At 40.4% G+C, this 18,378-nt stretch overlaps 2 protein-coding genes and 1 long non-coding RNA gene across 4 annotated transcripts; 1 reads left to right on the top strand and 2 right to left on the bottom strand.

Annotated features, from left to right (window-relative positions):
- The first annotated feature begins 2,035 nt into the window (after positions 1 to 2,035).
- On the top strand, positions 2,036 to 15,257 carry LOC117935591. The gene is made up of 3 exons (XR_004654789.1): positions 2,036 to 2,717; positions 3,599 to 3,601; positions 15,247 to 15,257. It is a non-coding gene; the product is annotated as an uncharacterized LOC117935591 (long non-coding RNA).
- On the bottom strand, positions 2,712 to 6,582 carry si:dkey-177p2.6 (uncharacterized protein LOC568712 homolog). The gene is made up of 2 exons (XM_034857865.1): positions 6,321 to 6,582; positions 2,712 to 5,168 (listed from the first exon to the last, which is right to left on the bottom strand). The coding sequence occupies exon 2, from the start codon at positions 5,162 to 5,164 to the stop codon at positions 4,406 to 4,408; it is 759 nt and encodes a 252-aa protein (XP_034713756.1). The 5' UTR covers positions 5,165 to 5,168; positions 6,321 to 6,582; the 3' UTR covers positions 2,712 to 4,405.
- Positions 10,166 to 16,720, bottom strand: cdca4 (cell division cycle associated 4). 2 transcript variants are annotated; one of them, XM_034857864.1, is made up of 3 exons: positions 16,467 to 16,720; positions 13,071 to 13,208; positions 10,166 to 12,726 (listed from the first exon to the last, which is right to left on the bottom strand). In XM_034857864.1, the coding sequence occupies exon 3, from the start codon at positions 12,715 to 12,717 to the stop codon at positions 11,800 to 11,802; it is 918 nt and encodes a 305-aa protein (XP_034713755.1). In that variant the 5' UTR covers positions 12,718 to 12,726; positions 13,071 to 13,208; positions 16,467 to 16,720; the 3' UTR covers positions 10,166 to 11,799. The 2 variants fall into 2 exon arrangements, with proteins under 2 accessions (XP_034713755.1, XP_034713753.1); XM_034857862.1 differs by lacking the exon at positions 13,071 to 13,208 and having other exon boundaries at positions 16,467 to 16,708.
- Between the last annotated feature and the right edge of the window lie 1,658 nt (positions 16,721 to 18,378).

The following is an 18,378-nucleotide window of genomic DNA, read 5'->3' as shown; positions in this document are numbered from 1 at the left end:
AACATCTAAAGTATTTATCCATCAGCCCAGTTGGTCCATCGCAATGTTCTGCAGCAGCAGCAGCAGCAGAGGTTGTTTGTTCTGCGAGCGTGTGCTGAGTCAGCCAAAGCCCGGCTTTACTCTGCCACATCCGACTCATGTCCGCCTGCACAGAAACATTAAACCCAGGGCTGATTCACCGCAGCACTTAGCAGGGCCGCAGACCTTTAGACTTTTATACAGCTGTATACACCTTCAGTTTCACTGGGACTTATTTGTAGCATTATCATAGATAGATAGATAGATAGATAGATAGAACTCGAGGTTTAGCTGTTTTATCATGATCCAAGCCCAGCCAGTGCACTGGCTGCAACTAACGGTTATTTTGATAGTGTATTAGTCCGTTGATTATTTTCTCAATTAATCTATTATTGTTCGGTCTATAAAATATCGGTAAATGGCAAATCATTGTTTCTCAAAGCCCAAGATGACGTCCACAATTATACACTTTACTGTCATAGAGGAATAAAGAAACCCCATGATCACTATTGATTAATCAATTATCAAAAAGCTGCCGATTCATGTAATAGTTGACAACTAATTGATCAATCTTAGCTGCTCTTCCATGTACACTGTACATTATACCTGTTTTATTTATTTCCCTATGCAGCAAAATATAATTATATAATAATTACAACCCCTTTTTAAAGTCAGATAATTATGAACAGAAGCATAATAAAAAATAAGCAAACTACAAAAAAGTTACTAACATAAAGACACTTATTAGAATGTCATGCACTCAAGTCCAAGTTTGTGGAAATTGAATTTTATTTGATAATTCATTTTGTGTGACTTATTTGCTCCTTATTACTGAATTGACAAGCACAGATTACTGTTTATTCTCAAGATTACCATTTTACACTGTACGTTGTTTGAATAAATTGCTCAAGTAAAAACTACCAAACCTAATATGACACACCTCCTAAATACTGCTGTTAACCCCTCAATAATGAAATGGCTATTTTTAATGCTCAAGCAACTTTGATTGATAATTCCACATTTTCGGCAAAGCAGTATTTTCCATTGTTTCCAAGCAAATGGTTTGTAGTGGCATTGCCCTGCATTGCTGCAGATGTGTCCGCAGCATATGTGAAGGCTTCTCACTCAATACATGACTGGGAGAGTTTCCAGTGATACTCCTCAGCAACCCTGTTAGCCCCACTGTAAGAACAGCTGGCACTTATTTTACTCAGGAGCACAAACGCTGGCTTTGTGCAAGAATCAGGTTTGTGATGAAGCTGCAAAAAACACCAACTAAAACCACTGAACATACAAATTTGCGCTGTCATGCTTCCATCAGCACACCATTTGCTTTTCAGTCAAATGGCCACCAGAGGGCAATCTTGGCTTCCTTTTGACTCATGGATAAACATTAAGGGAGATTTTGCCCTGATTCTAGCTTCCCAGGGTGTGTGCTGCATGTAACCAGCTCTCATCCTGGAGGTAGGAAACGTTAACCCGTTTGGGCTAACCAGTCCCAGTAAACACGGCAGGATTTGGGTGTAGTCTGAGAGAGAGGTTTCCATGGGAGGAAATCAGGGTTAGTCCATAAACCACATGCAGTCATATGTTGACTAATGTCTCATTGTGTAAGCACAGTTGGCTTTCAGTAAAGCCCGTTTTTGGAGAGGTTGGCAGTATATCAAGTATCAAAAAATTTAGTTTTATGATACTTTTTTTGTAACCTGTCTCTGACCCCTAAAAACAACACAGATCTGGTGCACAATGTGGCGTAATGAATAAAGACTCACAAGAGGCAGTTTGGGTATTTACTGTATTATTGAATAAAATCTATAAAATATCCCACAAAAAATACAATACATTATTATCATCATATTACCATCCTTCAGTTACATTTTTCTCATTATCAGCAACAACAACATACAGCTTGTGCTTTGCAGACCCTTCCGACACTCACATACAATTATAAATAACGCTGCAGCTTTCTGCTTTTTGTATTCAGTCCGGTCTGATAAATTATGCAAATGATAAAAAAAACAACAACAGAGAAGTGGTTTTATTTCAGAGGCTGAAATCCAACCGATTCCCACTGTACTTCTGTGCACAGCCAATAGGAGCAAAAACAAGTTGTTGTCGGAGCAGCGGCAGTGTGCTCCTCGTACATCTCATGTGATTGGTCGGTGGTCTGAGTCCGGGCAAAACAAGCTCTAAACCCCTCCTACCGAACAAGTGACGCAAACTGCTTCCTCCCACCCCTCCTCTTATTTTCCCCTCCCGGCCCTCGCTGCCACCTCCTCCCTTAGCTAGTTTTCTGTCATCCTGTCAGGATACATTAAGCTCATATACCACTAGTGTTCACTGAGCACAGGAAAAAATGCAGAGAAGAGGGAAGAAACGATGGCGGTTTGGGCTTTTAGTGCTTCCCCCACAGTTCTTAGGTTTCAACGATGAAGTTGGAGCTCCGAGAAGCACATAAACCTTGATGCGAATAAAAAATGAGGTTCAGTAGTAAGGCACGTTGTCGACATGAGATGAGAACTGATTGCTTTGGTGGGACAGGAAAGCACTGGATTCCATTGGATTGGTTTGTCAGCTGAGTTAAAATGGTGGGGGGAAAATCTGGAAATGGTACTACCAGTGATAGAAAGGAGTGTTCAGGTAAACCAACAGACATCAGGAGGTAGAGCAGGAGTTCACCACAGATAGTGAAGGTCCAAGTTTCAGGTAGAAACACATATAAAATTGTTCTTGAAAACTCCCAACATTACAATAAAACTCCATATCATCATGGCCATAATAATACATAGGCTTCTGTTGTCATATACAACAGACATGGCAAAGTAGTCCTGATTGTTGACCTGAGGCGATCAGCTCCTCAGTCAGAACCAGACCGCAATTACATCACAATTTAAAATACGTTTTATGCGGCGTTCATGGCATGTTGGATTTACCGTAAATGCATGCTGCCGAGAGGGGTAAAACTGTTCACATCAACGTTCTGCTGAAAGGATGATTATAGTTCGTATACAGGCTCTGATAGTTCGCCCCGTTTGGTGTCACAAATGGTGCGAAAGCAGTAGACACGGCAGCCGATGCGTGTCGACAAGATCATAAGGAATCTAAATTATAAGTTACACTCACACCCGAACAATAGACTCTACATACAAATGGTATCAGCTGCAGCTTGTGGTGGTGGTCTTTTCATTCATAAATAAGAATAATATTAGATAAACACATTTCAACAGTTTAAACAAACCAGATGACATCTTTTTCCTGCTTTTTGTGAAAAGATGCAAATGTGGCATCCTTTTCCAGGGATTGGAAACGTACTTCTTTGGCTGGTAAATCCTTAAATTCAGTAGCCACGTTCTCCTTCATGCAGCAGTCAGAGGGTGGAGAATCTTCATATTTTGGCTTATGAACACAGCCACAAAGGCGTTTGGCTGATGTCTAATTTAAAGATAAAAAACATTTCGTCTCTGAACACTGAAAGGAAACCCCGGCCTTTCCTGGCTGGATGAAGCAAGCACACACCCTCTTAAGTAATTGAAGGGATTTCCATTAATAATCAACCTAGGTCTGATCTGAACAGCCCGAGCATGTGTGCCCCAAACCATGGCAGCTCAGGTTCCTTCTTCCTCAGCTGTGGATTCACTCAGAGATGTGGCTTTTACTCAACTCTAATAAAACATAGGAGAAACGTGGCATACACGGTGTGAGACTGGACATTTAAGGCTCCATCTGCATTTACAGTTTAGCCAAATTAACAATAAATCCACTTTAGGCGCTTTTCCGCTATTACCTTACAAGTGTTGTGATACTTTTGGTGAACCGACTTTATATGTGCCTTATTTCCTTTTACTACAGATTATCGACCCACTACTCAAATCACAACCTGTGCTGAAGCTGCAGAGCTATCTGATCTGTGTCCTGCTATTGTGACTTCAGGAATTGGTCTCTCTGTCTGTTCAAAAAAGCATATATCCTTGTTGAATGTCAACAGTAATATAATGTAATATCACATTTAACTTCACATCACTTAAAATGTGTTTGGCCAGTTTCCCACCTGAGTTATAACAACCTAAAACAGTATAAAAGTGTTTAAGAGTGGGTATTTTCTTCACGTTTCCTAATCTCATAAAACATTTTAAACTAGATTATTCACCTGCTATAATACATATTGGTGTCTAATTTGAAGCACAACAAGTTCATCTACTTAACTCAAGATGTTGGATGGTTCCTTATGAATAAGTTAACCCTAAAACACATTTTCAACTAAAATATCAGACGGAGCCTTAAAAATCCAAGTACCCTCAAATCAGTCGTTTCCAGCCTCCACTGTGAGCTGGTGCGGCTTTGATCAGACTCTGATCCTTGATCCGTGTTCAATAGTTTGTATTGGTGATCAGGACTTTACCAGAATCTCCATGATGTGGTCCAGCTCATTCAGGTCCATCAGACACGACTGCAGACTCCCAGCCGAGGCGTGGCTAGGAGAGCGCATTTTCACGTCCTCGTCCGCCCAGAGCGACCCACTGATTGGCCACAGTGAGCCTGCCACCCAGGCAGAAGGCAGTTCTGAAGTCTCATACATCGATGTGTCAATGTCCTCAAAGATGTCGTCCAGGGCGAGGTCGCTGAGGTAGCCCATGGCGTTTACTGCATCACTAAAGGTATGGATCGCCGCAGCGGGTAGCGATTTCTGCTGGTCGGATGGGCTGTTTGTCTCCTGAGAGGGGAATTCTGGGGACAGTGGCGGTGACAGAGACAGGTCCCCGTTATCACCCTCTGCACACCCGGGGCATGTAACAGGCATGGAGTCAGGGTGAACGCCGTTCAGGAGTACCTGGGACGTGCAGGTTCCCACCCCGTCTCTCTGCATGTCCTCCTGGATCTGCCTGAGCGTATTGATGAGCAGCACGGAGCGACGCAGGCTGAGCTCCATCCCCGCCTGGTAGCCCTGGAGCTTCTCCATGCACAGGCCGAGCACCAGCTGACGCTGCTGCAGGCGGCTCAAGTCGGACTTGGACGGACCCACGAGGAACCCGTCCTCATCTCCTCCGTCTTCCTCCCCGTTCTTCTCCTTCTCGGCAGGGGCAGGGAGTCTCTCGGCCTCCAGCTCCTCCAGGCAGCTCCACTTCCGCTTTACACCGCGACCCAACATCGATCTACATTAACACACACATATATATATATATATATCTATATATATATAGATTACCAGTTACACAAGGCGTACAGTGCATTAGACCAATATGCATTTTAAAGACCGATATGATCACGTTACTGTAGCAATGCAGCCAATTTGAATGTCTTTATATTTGTCACATTTTCATGGAAAAACACCAGTCATTTAGTAGGGGTGTAAATCACAAGTCGTATCACAATATAATATTAATTCTTCACTTTTTCCAGACATTTATACCAAAAACAACTAAAAGAAAAAAAGTAGGAATTTCAAAATAAAGCTGCATCTTAGAGATGATGACATGTATCACTGTATGTGCATGTGTTTGTATTCACGTGCACACAGACACAAGCCCCTGGGATATGTAAAGCTATTGAGAAAGACTTTCTGTCTCCTCAACTGACAGCAATTAGGAAACCAACTTTAAAAACAGTTGCTTCAACCAGGTGATTCTCTTTGGGAACACTGCGACACATTCAGAGTCGCATCAGGCTGCTTTGCTGTGTAATGAACCTTGTATCCAGTTTATGTAACAGAACCAAGACCGGCAATCATGGCCAGTTTCCCCATTCACTTTCAATTGATGAACATCAGAAACAGACGTAAAGGCAAATGCAGCTCAAACGGTACATTGTGTACGGGGTTGACGAGTTTTTTGAATTTGAGACATTTGTAAAGTGAACATTAGAACTCTTATGACTCACTGTGAGACACCCATGCATGCTGCTAGCCTATACTCCTCCACACAGACATGGAGTAGTTAGTTAGTTTTAGATAACCGTTTCTCTTTTCCCAAATAACAATTGGGCTCACATCTAGCCCCATTTGATGACATTTTAACCCCCATCGGAAGAGATTAAAAGCCGCTTGGTCTTATTTAACAGAGGGATGAACAACTGAGTAAATTAAATATATATAACAATACAATTTCCACTCTTTATATTAGTAAAAAAAGAGAATATTTTCACTCACTCTTCCTTATTTTTGCCCCGGACCCCAAGAACTCCCCCTACCCCCTTAACGGACTTCAGTGGGGGAAGCACTATTCTCGTTTAAACCAAGTTTAAAGACAAAACTTGATTATATTTGAAGTGAATAATAATTATAACAAAAACCGAGGTTAAAAAACTACCTTAGGGGCTCATGGGACGTCTCCTGAGGTGTTTGAATCCGTCGTGTCTTCGGCTCGCTTCCTCGCCGCGTTCCTCTGCTCTCGTGCCCAGGAAGATGAGAAATGTTCAGTCCGTCCACACACAGCAGCGGGGGGAGGAGGCCGAGCCGCGGAGCGGAGGGAGGAGGGGGGAGCAGCCGGAGCTCCCCGGGCGGCTGTGATTGGTCAGCTCCCCAGCTGATCAAGCGTCCACCTCCGCCACTCACGGGGCCTTGAATGTGCGTTCGTGTGTTTCAACCGCGAGCTGCCGCTGCGTTCAGGTGCGGCTCATAAAAATCTGAAATACATCGGAGCACACGTGAGCGACGGATTTGGTCAAAATGAGAAATGTACATTTAATTGAGAAAGAGTGTCTTTTTTGACAAATGAAGTATGAATAAAAATGATTGTAGTGTTACACACACGAAAATATAGAGACTAAAACCGAATTGGACACTTTAGTAGTGTCATCACTACATGAACCACTATGGTTGACATTGGTGAAAGATGTATTTACGTTGTTAACTTAAGTAAAAGTATCAGAATGTAAAAACACTCTGTTACTAAAAGACTAGTATAATCTGTAAGTGTCATATGTACAAGTACACATTACGCCGTAAATGGCCCTTGTCACTGTTGTTAATGCAAAAACATTTAAGAAACATTTAAGTCACTTAGTCATTTAAGAGCTGATTTAAGTCACACGTAATATTTGAATCTATAAGTAAATAACTACCGCTGTAAATGAAGAGGAGTAAAACGTACAATATTTCCTTCTGAAAAATAAGCCTAGTGGAGTAAACGTAAAAAGTAACATCAAATAGTCTGGTAAAGTACTCCTGTGTGTGTCACTTGAGTTTTATAGAATATATATGTATGTATATGTATACATATGTATATAAAAATTATAATATATTTCTAAAGTATTTATGTATCAAAATATAAACAACCATAATTCAATCTAGAAGTCAGAAATATCTAGAAGGTAAAGAGAGTTCCAGTGAGAACCTGAATGCAGCATTTTAAAGAGACAGATGACTCAGAAAGCGAGGGGGAGGGACGTGACCGGAAAGACAGAGGAGGGCAAACACCATAAAAGGAAACTCTTCATTGACGTTTTTTAATCTGTTGCTCCTGAAGCTATCACGGCTGCACTCCTACTTCTTCTAAACTCTTGTTCTTCTACTGAACAGAAAGTTAAATATTTAACATTATGAAACTATTACATTCGTTGTTTGCTGACCTACATTTTGAGGTGGACGGGGCAATTGCATGTATTTGTATTAAAATCCACTTGCTGCTGCTGCTGATTTTCTTTAAATTGGTGCCAAAAGATGTTTTTTAAAAATACAGAAAAATAAAAAGCCCAAATAAGACAATTAAAACCGTCATGCATGCATTTTGGGGTTATAGAGTCATTTTTATAGTAGTTAGTAGTAATTTGAATTAGTTTAACTATCTATGGGGGTCCATTATGTTATTATGTCCAGCCCAAATGTTGTCTTTGTGAGAAATAATTGTCTTGATTTGTGAGATGCACATGAAAGCAGCGTGCTGTGGGCTTTTAGCACTTTTTAACTTAATATGTACTCATTCACGTTTTTAAAGGCGGCGCAGTCGTCTGATAACCCACACTTATTTGCTCCTGGACTTCCACGTGCATCACTGAAACACCGTATGGATTTCCTGCATTGTGTTTGCTGTTTTCTCTGTTGCTGCTTTTTAAGACACAATGGTCCCTTTCTCTAGTGTCTCCTTTTTTTGTTGGGCTGCCTTTCTGCTGAGTCACCGGCAGGCCATTAATCTTTAACTATGGGCAAACGAAGACTAGGCAACAGGCCAACATGCAGCGTAAGCTAGAATTTTTACAAACAAATACCCTTTGACAGTTTCAGACCGGACTTTGTGCATGTTTAAGAATAGGATATTTTTCTCTTCAGTAGACTAAAAGTAGCATTCATTATTTATAGAAAATTGCCACTATGAACAGGTTCCTTGTATGCACGTCCTGAGCTGCAAACAGACACAAGTCCTGTTCTGTTGAATCCAACTCTCTGCATATCTAATGCAGAATTTCACGGTCCAACGTCATGTGAACGCACGTGAGGATAAAGGTCCTGCTGCAGTCAAATGGCAGCCGAGTCCCATCTAATTCATTGATCATTTTCACGTTTTTCCAAAGAAATCTACCCACAAAAACCTGCAGACCTTTGCTGCAAGGCATTCCTCTTCTCTCTCACCTTTCATGTCTTCAGCTGTCCTCTGAAAATAAAAGCCTAAAATGCCTAATTGGTGCAAGTAATGAACAGTTTTGTTCAATTTCCAGCCATAGAACTTCCCATTTACACAGTTCCAGTTTACTCTGTAAGGGATCTGTTGCTCTGAATGAGAAGTAACAATCATGCTTCTGCATCTGAACTGTCTCCAGTAGAAACTAAAATTTAGAAAGAGCACTTTAACAGGATAAGGCTGGTGATTTTCTATATTGTTTGTCTCCGTGCCGTTCATTTCTACGAGAGTTGGCCAGCTACACATAAAGCCCTCATGAAGCCAAAAATGACCCTGATGATCGCCACTTATCTACCCTAGACGTTCCAAATGTTTTCAGACCGAATAGATCAAACTCTAATAGTAAAACGAGTCAAAGGTCAAGATCACAATGACCTCACAAAACGTGTTCTTTGCCACAACTCCAGAAATCCCATTTTACACAAATGTCTAATAGAACACAATTAAGTGTATCCAAGGGGTCAAAGCTCAACTTCACTGTGACATAATTTCTGCAAAAACGCTTCTTGGACCATTATACAATTTATTTGGATGTGGGTGGTGTGTTTAGGCTGGAAACTGCAGAGAATGCGAAAAAAAATAATTAAAAAGCTGCTTTAGCCTTGGGGTTAAAGTTGACGTGACGGTGTAACAAAAACATAATGATGTGTAATGTTATGTTTAACTTGTATTCACTCAATTTGGCCCTTAGCACCAGTTTAAATCCTACCGTAGGGAGTGTTTTTTTAGTCTGTCGATGCAGACAGACGTGACACTTCCAACACTACCGCACAACAAAAACTATTAAAAACATTAAGCCTTGCTGTTGCTCTGAGCGACATGTTTGTTCAATATGATAAACATGGGCACAATTAAGCTGTGGCTGAAAATAGTTGGCAAGAAATGCATTATTTACTATTATTGTTTGAATAATTAAAAAAAAAAAAACAGCTGTTTCAGAATACACTTTGAAAAAAGCCATAGTAAAGTATATATTTAGGACCCAAAGATCTGACTTAACCTTCATGTTGTCTTCGGGTCAAATTTGACCCGTTTTCAAAAAAAAATTAAATATCTGAAATAAAGGAATTTGAAACACGGGTGAAAAATGTTGGAAAAAGCGGCAAAATATATGGGAAAAAAAATACCCCAAAATGCTAAAACTTCATTAAAAAAACGTAAACAGCAGCAAAAACGTTGAGATAAGGGGAAAATGTTTTTCATGGTCACAGGGAAGACAACACAAGGGTTAAGAAATGAATGGGCAGAGACCTTATAGTGAATTCAACATATATTAGGAATAACTACCATATTGTTAGTTTTCTGTGGACATTGCTGACAATAATATATGCTTTGTATTACCAGCTTTGTCCTTCAAACTCACAAAAAGCAGTTCAAGTCTATAAAAGAAAGCAGTAAGACTAAAAATAAAAGAAGGAAATAACCTCTGTAGAAAATGAAGCTTAATACTAAAATGATCCAACCCACACGACACAATCAATAGTTGCACCTTTTATTATAAAAAATATTTACAAAGATGCTACAATGTTTTTTCCTTGATATAAAAATGCATACATTTTACAACGGTAATTAGTCTTTGAAGTTCTAGCTCCCATTAAGACCAGAGGGACATCCTTCAGGAGTGTTGTGGTAAGGTATTAAGCGTGTCGTAATACTGTATTTTTGTCAATACATTTTGTCTGCCTGAGTTAAATCTCTTCATCATGATGACAAGGAACAATTTTGAAAAATGCATTTGATTTTCCACATCTTTAGGAGAAAGGCAACTGTTTGCATAAAAGGAATTAAAGGACATTTGAGTCGTATACAATCATTTTGAAAACGTGTATGACAGAGCTGCATAGTGATCTGAATAGTAACCCGGTTATTATTATTACTAATAACAATAATAAGTGTGAGGAATAAATAGGTACTGCATTCAAAACTGAGGGCAAAATTTGGATAAATATTTAATTGGGCCTTGTGGTTGATTTGATAGGTCAACATGGCATACATGTACCTAGATATAATAAATACAATAAATAAAACAATAAATTAGATTGGGTTAACACACAGAACTCTTCATTTGTAGATGTTACAAATGAGAGAAAGAAATATGGCTTCTTGATGCAGTTATCACCCCGGGTTTCCTCCAAATACTTCAGGAAAATGCTGTTATTATTGTTATTAGATCTGTATGTAAAGCAGGGCAGGAAACATACTTACATTTGTCCACTGGCTACTGTAAACTTACCAGAAACAGTCAAATCTTAACCAGCCCTTGGCGGCTGGCAGTAGTTTCCCTGCACGGCGTAAAGCTTTTGAAAAAAAATGAAAGAACAGCGCCTTTAAAGTGTGACGGTGCCAGTCCTGACACCGGTTACAGTCGACTTGTTATACCAAAACCATGGGAAGACACTGTCTCGAGTCTGGCTACATTAAAATCTTAAAAACCGCTTGGGAGGGAAAAAAATTTAAAATAAATCAAATGATACTTGCAAAATCCTCCAGCTGTATAATGCAAAAAAATATATTTCTATATACACATACGTACATATACATATATTCCATTCATAATTGCTCAAATCTTTAGGAAAATATGCATTGATTCATAGATTTGGATTTACAATTTGTTCTGTTTTCTGATGCATGTAGTGTGATGAATTGTTCCTCAGTCCATGTTACAATAAATAGAAATGGACAAGAATACGACCGGAAGGGGCTAGTATGAGAGAATGTATGACAGACGTAAACATGGAAAGTACGTAAATTAGAATGCATCATGGTATAGGTAATTATCTTTGCCCTCCCACAGATATTGCCAAGTTTTGGATTTCATTTACAAAGTAGGAAACTAACTGCTTCGCCCACAGGCCGGCGTGGCTTGTGAATCCCAAAATTCATTCATTTCATCGTCACTACTTTAACTGACTTAGTTATTTTTGTTTTATTAGATAACCGCTGAAGGACCCAACAGCAGCCGCCGACGTGCCTAAGAGGCCGTTAGAGCAGACTAACTACACCTCTAACAGCCCATCCCGTAATCTACTTGGCTTGCTGTTAATTTCCCACCTTGTTCCAAAACCCCTAACAATCTCCATGTGTAACAATACCACGTACAGAACATGCACATGTGTACTGTGCATAGTCTGGAAAGAGTCTGAGGGATCAGTACAGAGGAATGTTCTGAGTTTCAAGACCCTACTATGATCTCCATGATGTGGTCCAGTTCGTTGAGGTCTGACCTGCAGCTCGAGCTGGAGCTGAGGGCCGTTGGCCCGTGAGAGGAAAGGCTCTCCAGCAGATCGTAAGGCCCCATTTTGGGGGCACTCTGCATGCCTGTCAGCACCGTATCGAGGTCATAGTAGGACGGATCCACGTCTGAAAACAGTTCCTCGAGCGCAGGGTCAGGGGGCGGGTGCTTGATCTCAAAAGTCCCAAAAACCTGCTCCCCTGTCCTGGAGTCTGCGCTCAGGTCTCCCTCCTCTCCCTCTGACACGCACTCTTCGCTGTCCTCCTCTTCATCCTCCTCGCACTCGCCGTCTTCCTCCTCATCCTCGTCCTCCTCCTCTTCCCAGCAGGGTCCCATGCCAAAGGGACCTGCCAGGTAAGAGGCAGAGGACAGCTGGGGGGAGACGGGCGATAGAGTGGACATGGTGACCTCCGTTTCCACTTCTCCCTCCACCACCTCCTCCGCGTGGTATCCTTCCTCGAGACCCACTACCGAGAAAGGCTTTGGGCTCTGGCCGGCTTGCGCTGCCGGGTCTGTCTGCCGGCACAGCACCTCGGTGGCCACCAGGCGGTCTGCGGGACACTGGGCGGCGGCCAGGGCCTGGGTCATTATCTGCCAGGTGCCGTCCTGGGTCATCTCCTCCTGGATCTGCCGCACCGTGTTGGCGATGAGCACCGAACGGCACAGGTTGGGCTCCACCAGCATGTGGCACAGCTGCAACTTGATCAGGGACATGTCAAGCAGCGACTGCCGCTGCAGGCTGTACGAGGACGTCAGCGTCCGAGTCGCCACAGATGGAGCCACCGGGGCCTGGTCGCCACCGGAGACCGACTCCTCTCCGGAATCGGAGAACTTGCGCTTGGTGCCCTTCGGGAACATGTTGTCTCTCTGTGGCGGCGGCGAGGAGAAAGGAACACAGTCAGATACCCAACACTTATCAGAGCATTAACTCATGTATCACACTGAGAAATGCACAACATGCCTACTGTTCTGAATTTCACTAGCTAAGTTCTTAGTTAAAAAAAAACAAGTGCTATGTAATTAATTATGTAAATGTGTGATGTAATGAGGCTATGTGGTGGAGTATTTGTGTATGGACATGAGGGAGCTAGGGCTACAATCTGCTCAACAGCAGCTGTGACTTTATAAATAAACTACAGGTTTAAACTCTTCATGGACTACAGTAAACAGTAAATTGTTTGTTGTAGTTTTTTTCTGGAAGTTTGCTATACCTTTCCTGTTGAGAGGCACAGGCAATAGCAATGCAGCTTGGTCCCGGCTGCAACGCTTCAAGTACTTTTGTACGAGCGACAAGCAGCTTTTGTTCAGCACCATTTCTGCCCATTTTAGGCCAGTCTGAGGCAAGACTCCTGCTGGGCGGAACAACCACACTTTTAACAGACCACTGAGCCACCGAAAATAGCATGGTTACCAACTAAATGCAAACGCTGCATCAAAGTAAGCACAGACTAGAGAGACCTTTGTCAGAAAACAAACAGGACTCAAGTTACATGATAGGTGCACGTATTCCTTCCCACTGCCACCTGTGATTAAGAGAATATCCTAATCAATAAGGTGCTTTTAAGGGGTAAAAGTAATAAGAATATGACAAATAGCATTTCAAATATCACAATACAATATACTACCATGAACCACTAACATTTACAAGGGATATCTGGTTTCCGGGTCTACACACACACACACACACACACACACACCCCGCTTCAAAAACTAGTAGAACAAGATTTACACTTTCTCTTCACTGAGGGAGGGGGAAAAAAGTAGAGTCAACTTCCTTATTACACACCGATTGGCACACACAGATGTCTTACAGTAACAAAACAACACTCCTGCCAACGTTAAAGGCCCTTTGACTCCCCAAAATTAGCGGAATGCATGTAAATAGGAGACTGGACTCTGAACAGCAGCCTTTGGCATTTCATTTTCCTTACAGAAAAACAGTGGGCAGTATCCGGCTGTCTCCTTTGTGTAAAAACCTGTTGGCAGGGCGTTTGGGTGAATGATTCCACTTGCTGCAAATGTCTATTTGTGATACATTCCTTTTAAACATAATCACAAAAAGTCAAACCATATTGAATACAATGAAAATAGTAGTGATACATGTCGGACTGTAAAAGCACAGCATCAGGGTTTACAGAGTAGAAAGCAAACAGCAGAGAGTTACTTTTACACTTTCCTGTGGAAACCAAAATTGAACTAAAATGCATGAAACACTGCTGTTATTGTCACAATGCATTTCCAACAAATTAGTTTTTTTTTACTTAAAATGCCAAGCAACACTAAGCCCTATGATCCGTGCAAATGACTGATCTTAAAATGAACCCACTGTAGCACTCCGGAGTGTTGCGACATTTTATAGCTAAAACTGGGATGACAAAAACATTTTGCAACCAACCAACAACCAACATTTTAACCAACATACTAAAAAAAAAAAAAAAAAAAAAAATTGTGATTTGTAATTGGTTGGGATTGATTGTAAATCCTCCTTCCTTCAACCTTCAATAGTGGGGTTACAAGTTGTTTTTTCTCTCTTTTTACACATGAAAAACTGACATAAAATGACAAACGCAGATTAAATTACTGCTACTGTCTTCACCTTATTGATCAGATGAATTATAAATTATAAAACCCATACCAAAAACAAAGTGGCTCTAATGTGCACTGAATAGCTTGGGAGCCTTTGCTCTCTTTGAGTCTGGACTTGCATAGGAAACAACAATTCCTGACAGACACATTAGGGGGGAAAAAAAGTCATTTATGAAAGTGCCCGAAGATCTAAAATACAAAAAAAGGGTGAGAAAACAATGATGGACATATGTTGTCTTCTTGTGTGGTGCATTTGTGGCTGGCCCCTGTTAAACAAGACACTAGAAAGCAATATCTCCCTAAAGGAAAAACAACAATGTGTAAAAATTGAAAAGGAAATACAACCAGGAAGCCCTACAACTTGAGAGAAAGCACACTGGACAGTGAAGAGAAAACAGTTTGGGACATGACAGATTTTTTTTACAGGTCCGATTGGTTTTTGAACACCCTGTAGTCAAGCATTTGGGGGTTAAATCCAAAGAATTCTACTTAGAGAATAACTGTTACCGACAAATCAACAAAGCTAATTGTTGTATATATGTTCTCTTTATTATGATAAAGACTCAAATCAGACTGGAAATGGCTTATACACACACACACGTTAAACTTGTCAACACAAACACTCATGACATCATAATTTTCCAGTATTTAACGTATTATTTAAGTTATTGTTATGCATCAAAACACCAAGGCAAAATCCTTGTATGTGAAAACCTACTTTGCAATAAAGCTGATTAATTTACAGCGCTGCAAGCTAAATTCAAGATTGATATATATACTTTGAAGACATTGTGTCTCTAGATGCTTCATTGTAATGATTGAGATCAAGACCATTTCCAATACACAATCAAGCATTTAAACCTCCCCATCCCTGTAATTTTCTCATCAAAAGGGCCTCAATAGTAAAGTTAGTCACACTGTTTCAACAAGATTTAACAGGAAAATGCTGACACATAATGATATTCAAAAACGTGTCTAGCAGATATCAGGAAATTAGTAATCCAGTGTAAAAAAAAAAAATCTTACTAATGGTACTGAAGACTATGGAAGCCCATTCCCACCAATGAGAAAAAAAGATCCTTTAAGTCATAATAATGTGTTAGTATCTCAAAATAATCAGAAACTTTTTTTAAATAATGATCTTATTTTGAAAACCAAATCATTCTTTTGAGAAACCAAATCATCACAGTGACATGATTTTTTCATCACATTGGCGGAAATGCGCTTCCATAGAAGTCAGGTACTTGTATTACACACGTATACATGTGCCAGACAGCGATACTAGCTACATACAGTGGTAGGTAAGAACACGACTACTAAACTGAGCCCTTGTATTATGCTAGGAGCCTGAAGCCAAACAAAATGCAGGCTCGCTTTACGTCAATGGCTGCTAGCATGACCCATCCCCCACTGCTCAGTGAATAACCACCACTTTCACAGCTCAGCGTACAAAATGAATAAATAAACTTACAGCACGGGGGCATTATTTTTAAACATTTCCCCATTCGTAATATTATATAGCACTATCAGCAGCCAGTTCGGAGCCATTGGAGTCGCTGTGCACAGCGGCTCGGAACTGTTGGCCGTGACTGCCGCATGCTTTGTCTTTTCAGCATCAGACCTACCGAGCGACAATGAGGCCATTTTGCGCTAGTAGCTAACAGCTAGCCGGCTAGCTACACCACGGATCTGACTTTACGCTTATGAGCTGCCGCTAAGCTAACTATGCTAAGATGTTCCCTGAAACTGAAAAAAACGACACCTCCGTGGAGGTACAAACGATTGGCAGTCGTCTCAGTTTGGCCTTCTTTTGACATTTAATACAAAAATGAATGCTAGCAAGCGTAAAGCTAATTAGCCGAAAGCTCCCACCCACACATCCTCCGCGGTCCTTCCTCCTTTCTAGCCAAAAACAAGAGTTTTCGCCGTGGCTGGGCTGCTAAGTTCCTAAAAACAACAAACGGTCACCCGGGCAGCTGGTTAAAACGACTATCGCCGGGTGGTTGGGTAACCGTACTCACCTCGTGTTTGTGTTATTTTATTCCCGTCTCGGTCATAGGATCGACGGCAGGGAAGCGGAGATCAGGTTCAGATGAGATCATTCATGCCACGGCTTCAAAAACTGAACTACCTCTGTCCTGCTGCTGCTGCTGCTTCTGCGGAGCGGACGGCAGGAGGAAAAGAAGGGAGGGGGATGGGAGCCGACAAAAGCCAGCCATATGCCTGGGATTCCTCTCTAATCATTTCTCTCGGCTTTTCTCTCCTCCAAATGCTTTAATTTGACAAACAAGTGAACAAGCCTGTGGTTGGCATTAAGTCCTACACTAAAGCAATTTTTTGGAGTACTTCTATTGTATGCTACTTTATACTTGTACACTACCTTTATCTTATAACGTTATACTTTTACTTTACACCTCTGTACACATACTATACTATACTACACCTACTTTTTACATTCAGTTTCTAATTCATTTGTAATACTGTCTACACAATTTATTTATTTGAAATATAATACTAAGTATTAAATGTATAAGAATTAAGTAATAAAAGTACACGTATGATATATACTTATATTACTTACATATATTTTATGTTTCACCCTATGTCTTAAATTGCACTATTTTTGTCCTAGATTTACATTTTGCTTTTACTTCTGTTATTGTTGCGCACACAACCAATAAGGAGCTTGAACCTACTCCACTCCCACTGATACATTGCACTTTATACTTCACTACTTGGATCTATAGTTCCTTTTTTCAGACTAAGATGTTTCATGAAGGAAACACATAATAGTCTAATACAATACAATGCATTATTAAAGATGAATCCAGTGGTTCCGAACCTCATAACCTTTCAATTTAAAAATCTACAGCTTATGGAATCTGCAAATATGTTTTACACTAAATTTCAACATGTGTTGTTTTTTCACATAACTGAGACTATAGAGGTGTAAAAAGAAAAGCTTTTAGCAGAACTGCTTTTTTCTTCTTCCCTCGCTCATTAATCATCTCATGACCCTTCACATTTATCTTGTGACCCATTGGAGGGGCCCATATCACCAGGTTTGGAACCTCTGGACTAAACTACTTAACTACATATAAAGAAGTCAAAGCTAAGCTCCACCTGGAGCAGCTACAACAGTAAAAATGCATCAGTAACGATCTACTGTCATGTATAAATTATGTCTTTTTTCTTTACCTTAAATACATGAAGTGTATTTTGCAAATAATACTTTTGAAAGATATTAAGTTGTAATTAAGTATTTTGGATTATGGTATTGGTATTTTTTATTTAGATCAAGGAGCTGAGTACTTCTTTCACCATTGGCAAAATCACACCATAAAAACACTCCATCATTAAGTTGAGAAGTAGTATATAAAGTTCTACATTGAAAATATGACTAAAGTAAAATTATTAATGCAGAAAAAAGGGCACACAAATGGTTCACCTTCATAAAACCACAATTACAAAACAAAATCTCCATCTTAACAAGTTTTGCTTATTACTAAGTCCCTAAAATCTTATTCCACTAAAACAAAACTAACTTTTAACTCCAGTGGTTTGAGAATATAACAAACTGTTCCCAGTATACATTAAATCAATCCATTTAACTGCACTTCTCCACACATTTATCAATCTTTTCTGGAAAAGTGACCCTTCCTCTTTGCTCTTCCTGAGATTTCTTACATTTTTCCCGAGTTAAAGATTTTTTGGGGGGAGTTGCTCCTTATACAAATTGCGGGTCGAAGGACAAAAGTTGACGTACGCTGTGCAGATTATAAAGCCCCTTTAGGCAAATGTGTGATGGGCTATATAAATACAACTGACCTGACTTGACTTGACTCAACACATTTGTACATTTGATGTAAATTTGTCTTATTTTAACCTCATTCTGTCTTAATTATACTAACAGAGATTTGTAATGATTACAGG

This window comes from Etheostoma cragini, chromosome 20, assembly GCF_013103735.1.
Source record: "Etheostoma cragini isolate CJK2018 chromosome 20, CSU_Ecrag_1.0, whole genome shotgun sequence".
In the NCBI taxonomy this organism is placed as follows: domain Eukaryota; kingdom Metazoa; phylum Chordata; class Actinopteri; order Perciformes; family Percidae; genus Etheostoma; species Etheostoma cragini.
The sequence above is the reverse complement of the archived record's forward strand: the minus strand, read 5'-3'. Positions and strand labels throughout refer to the sequence as shown.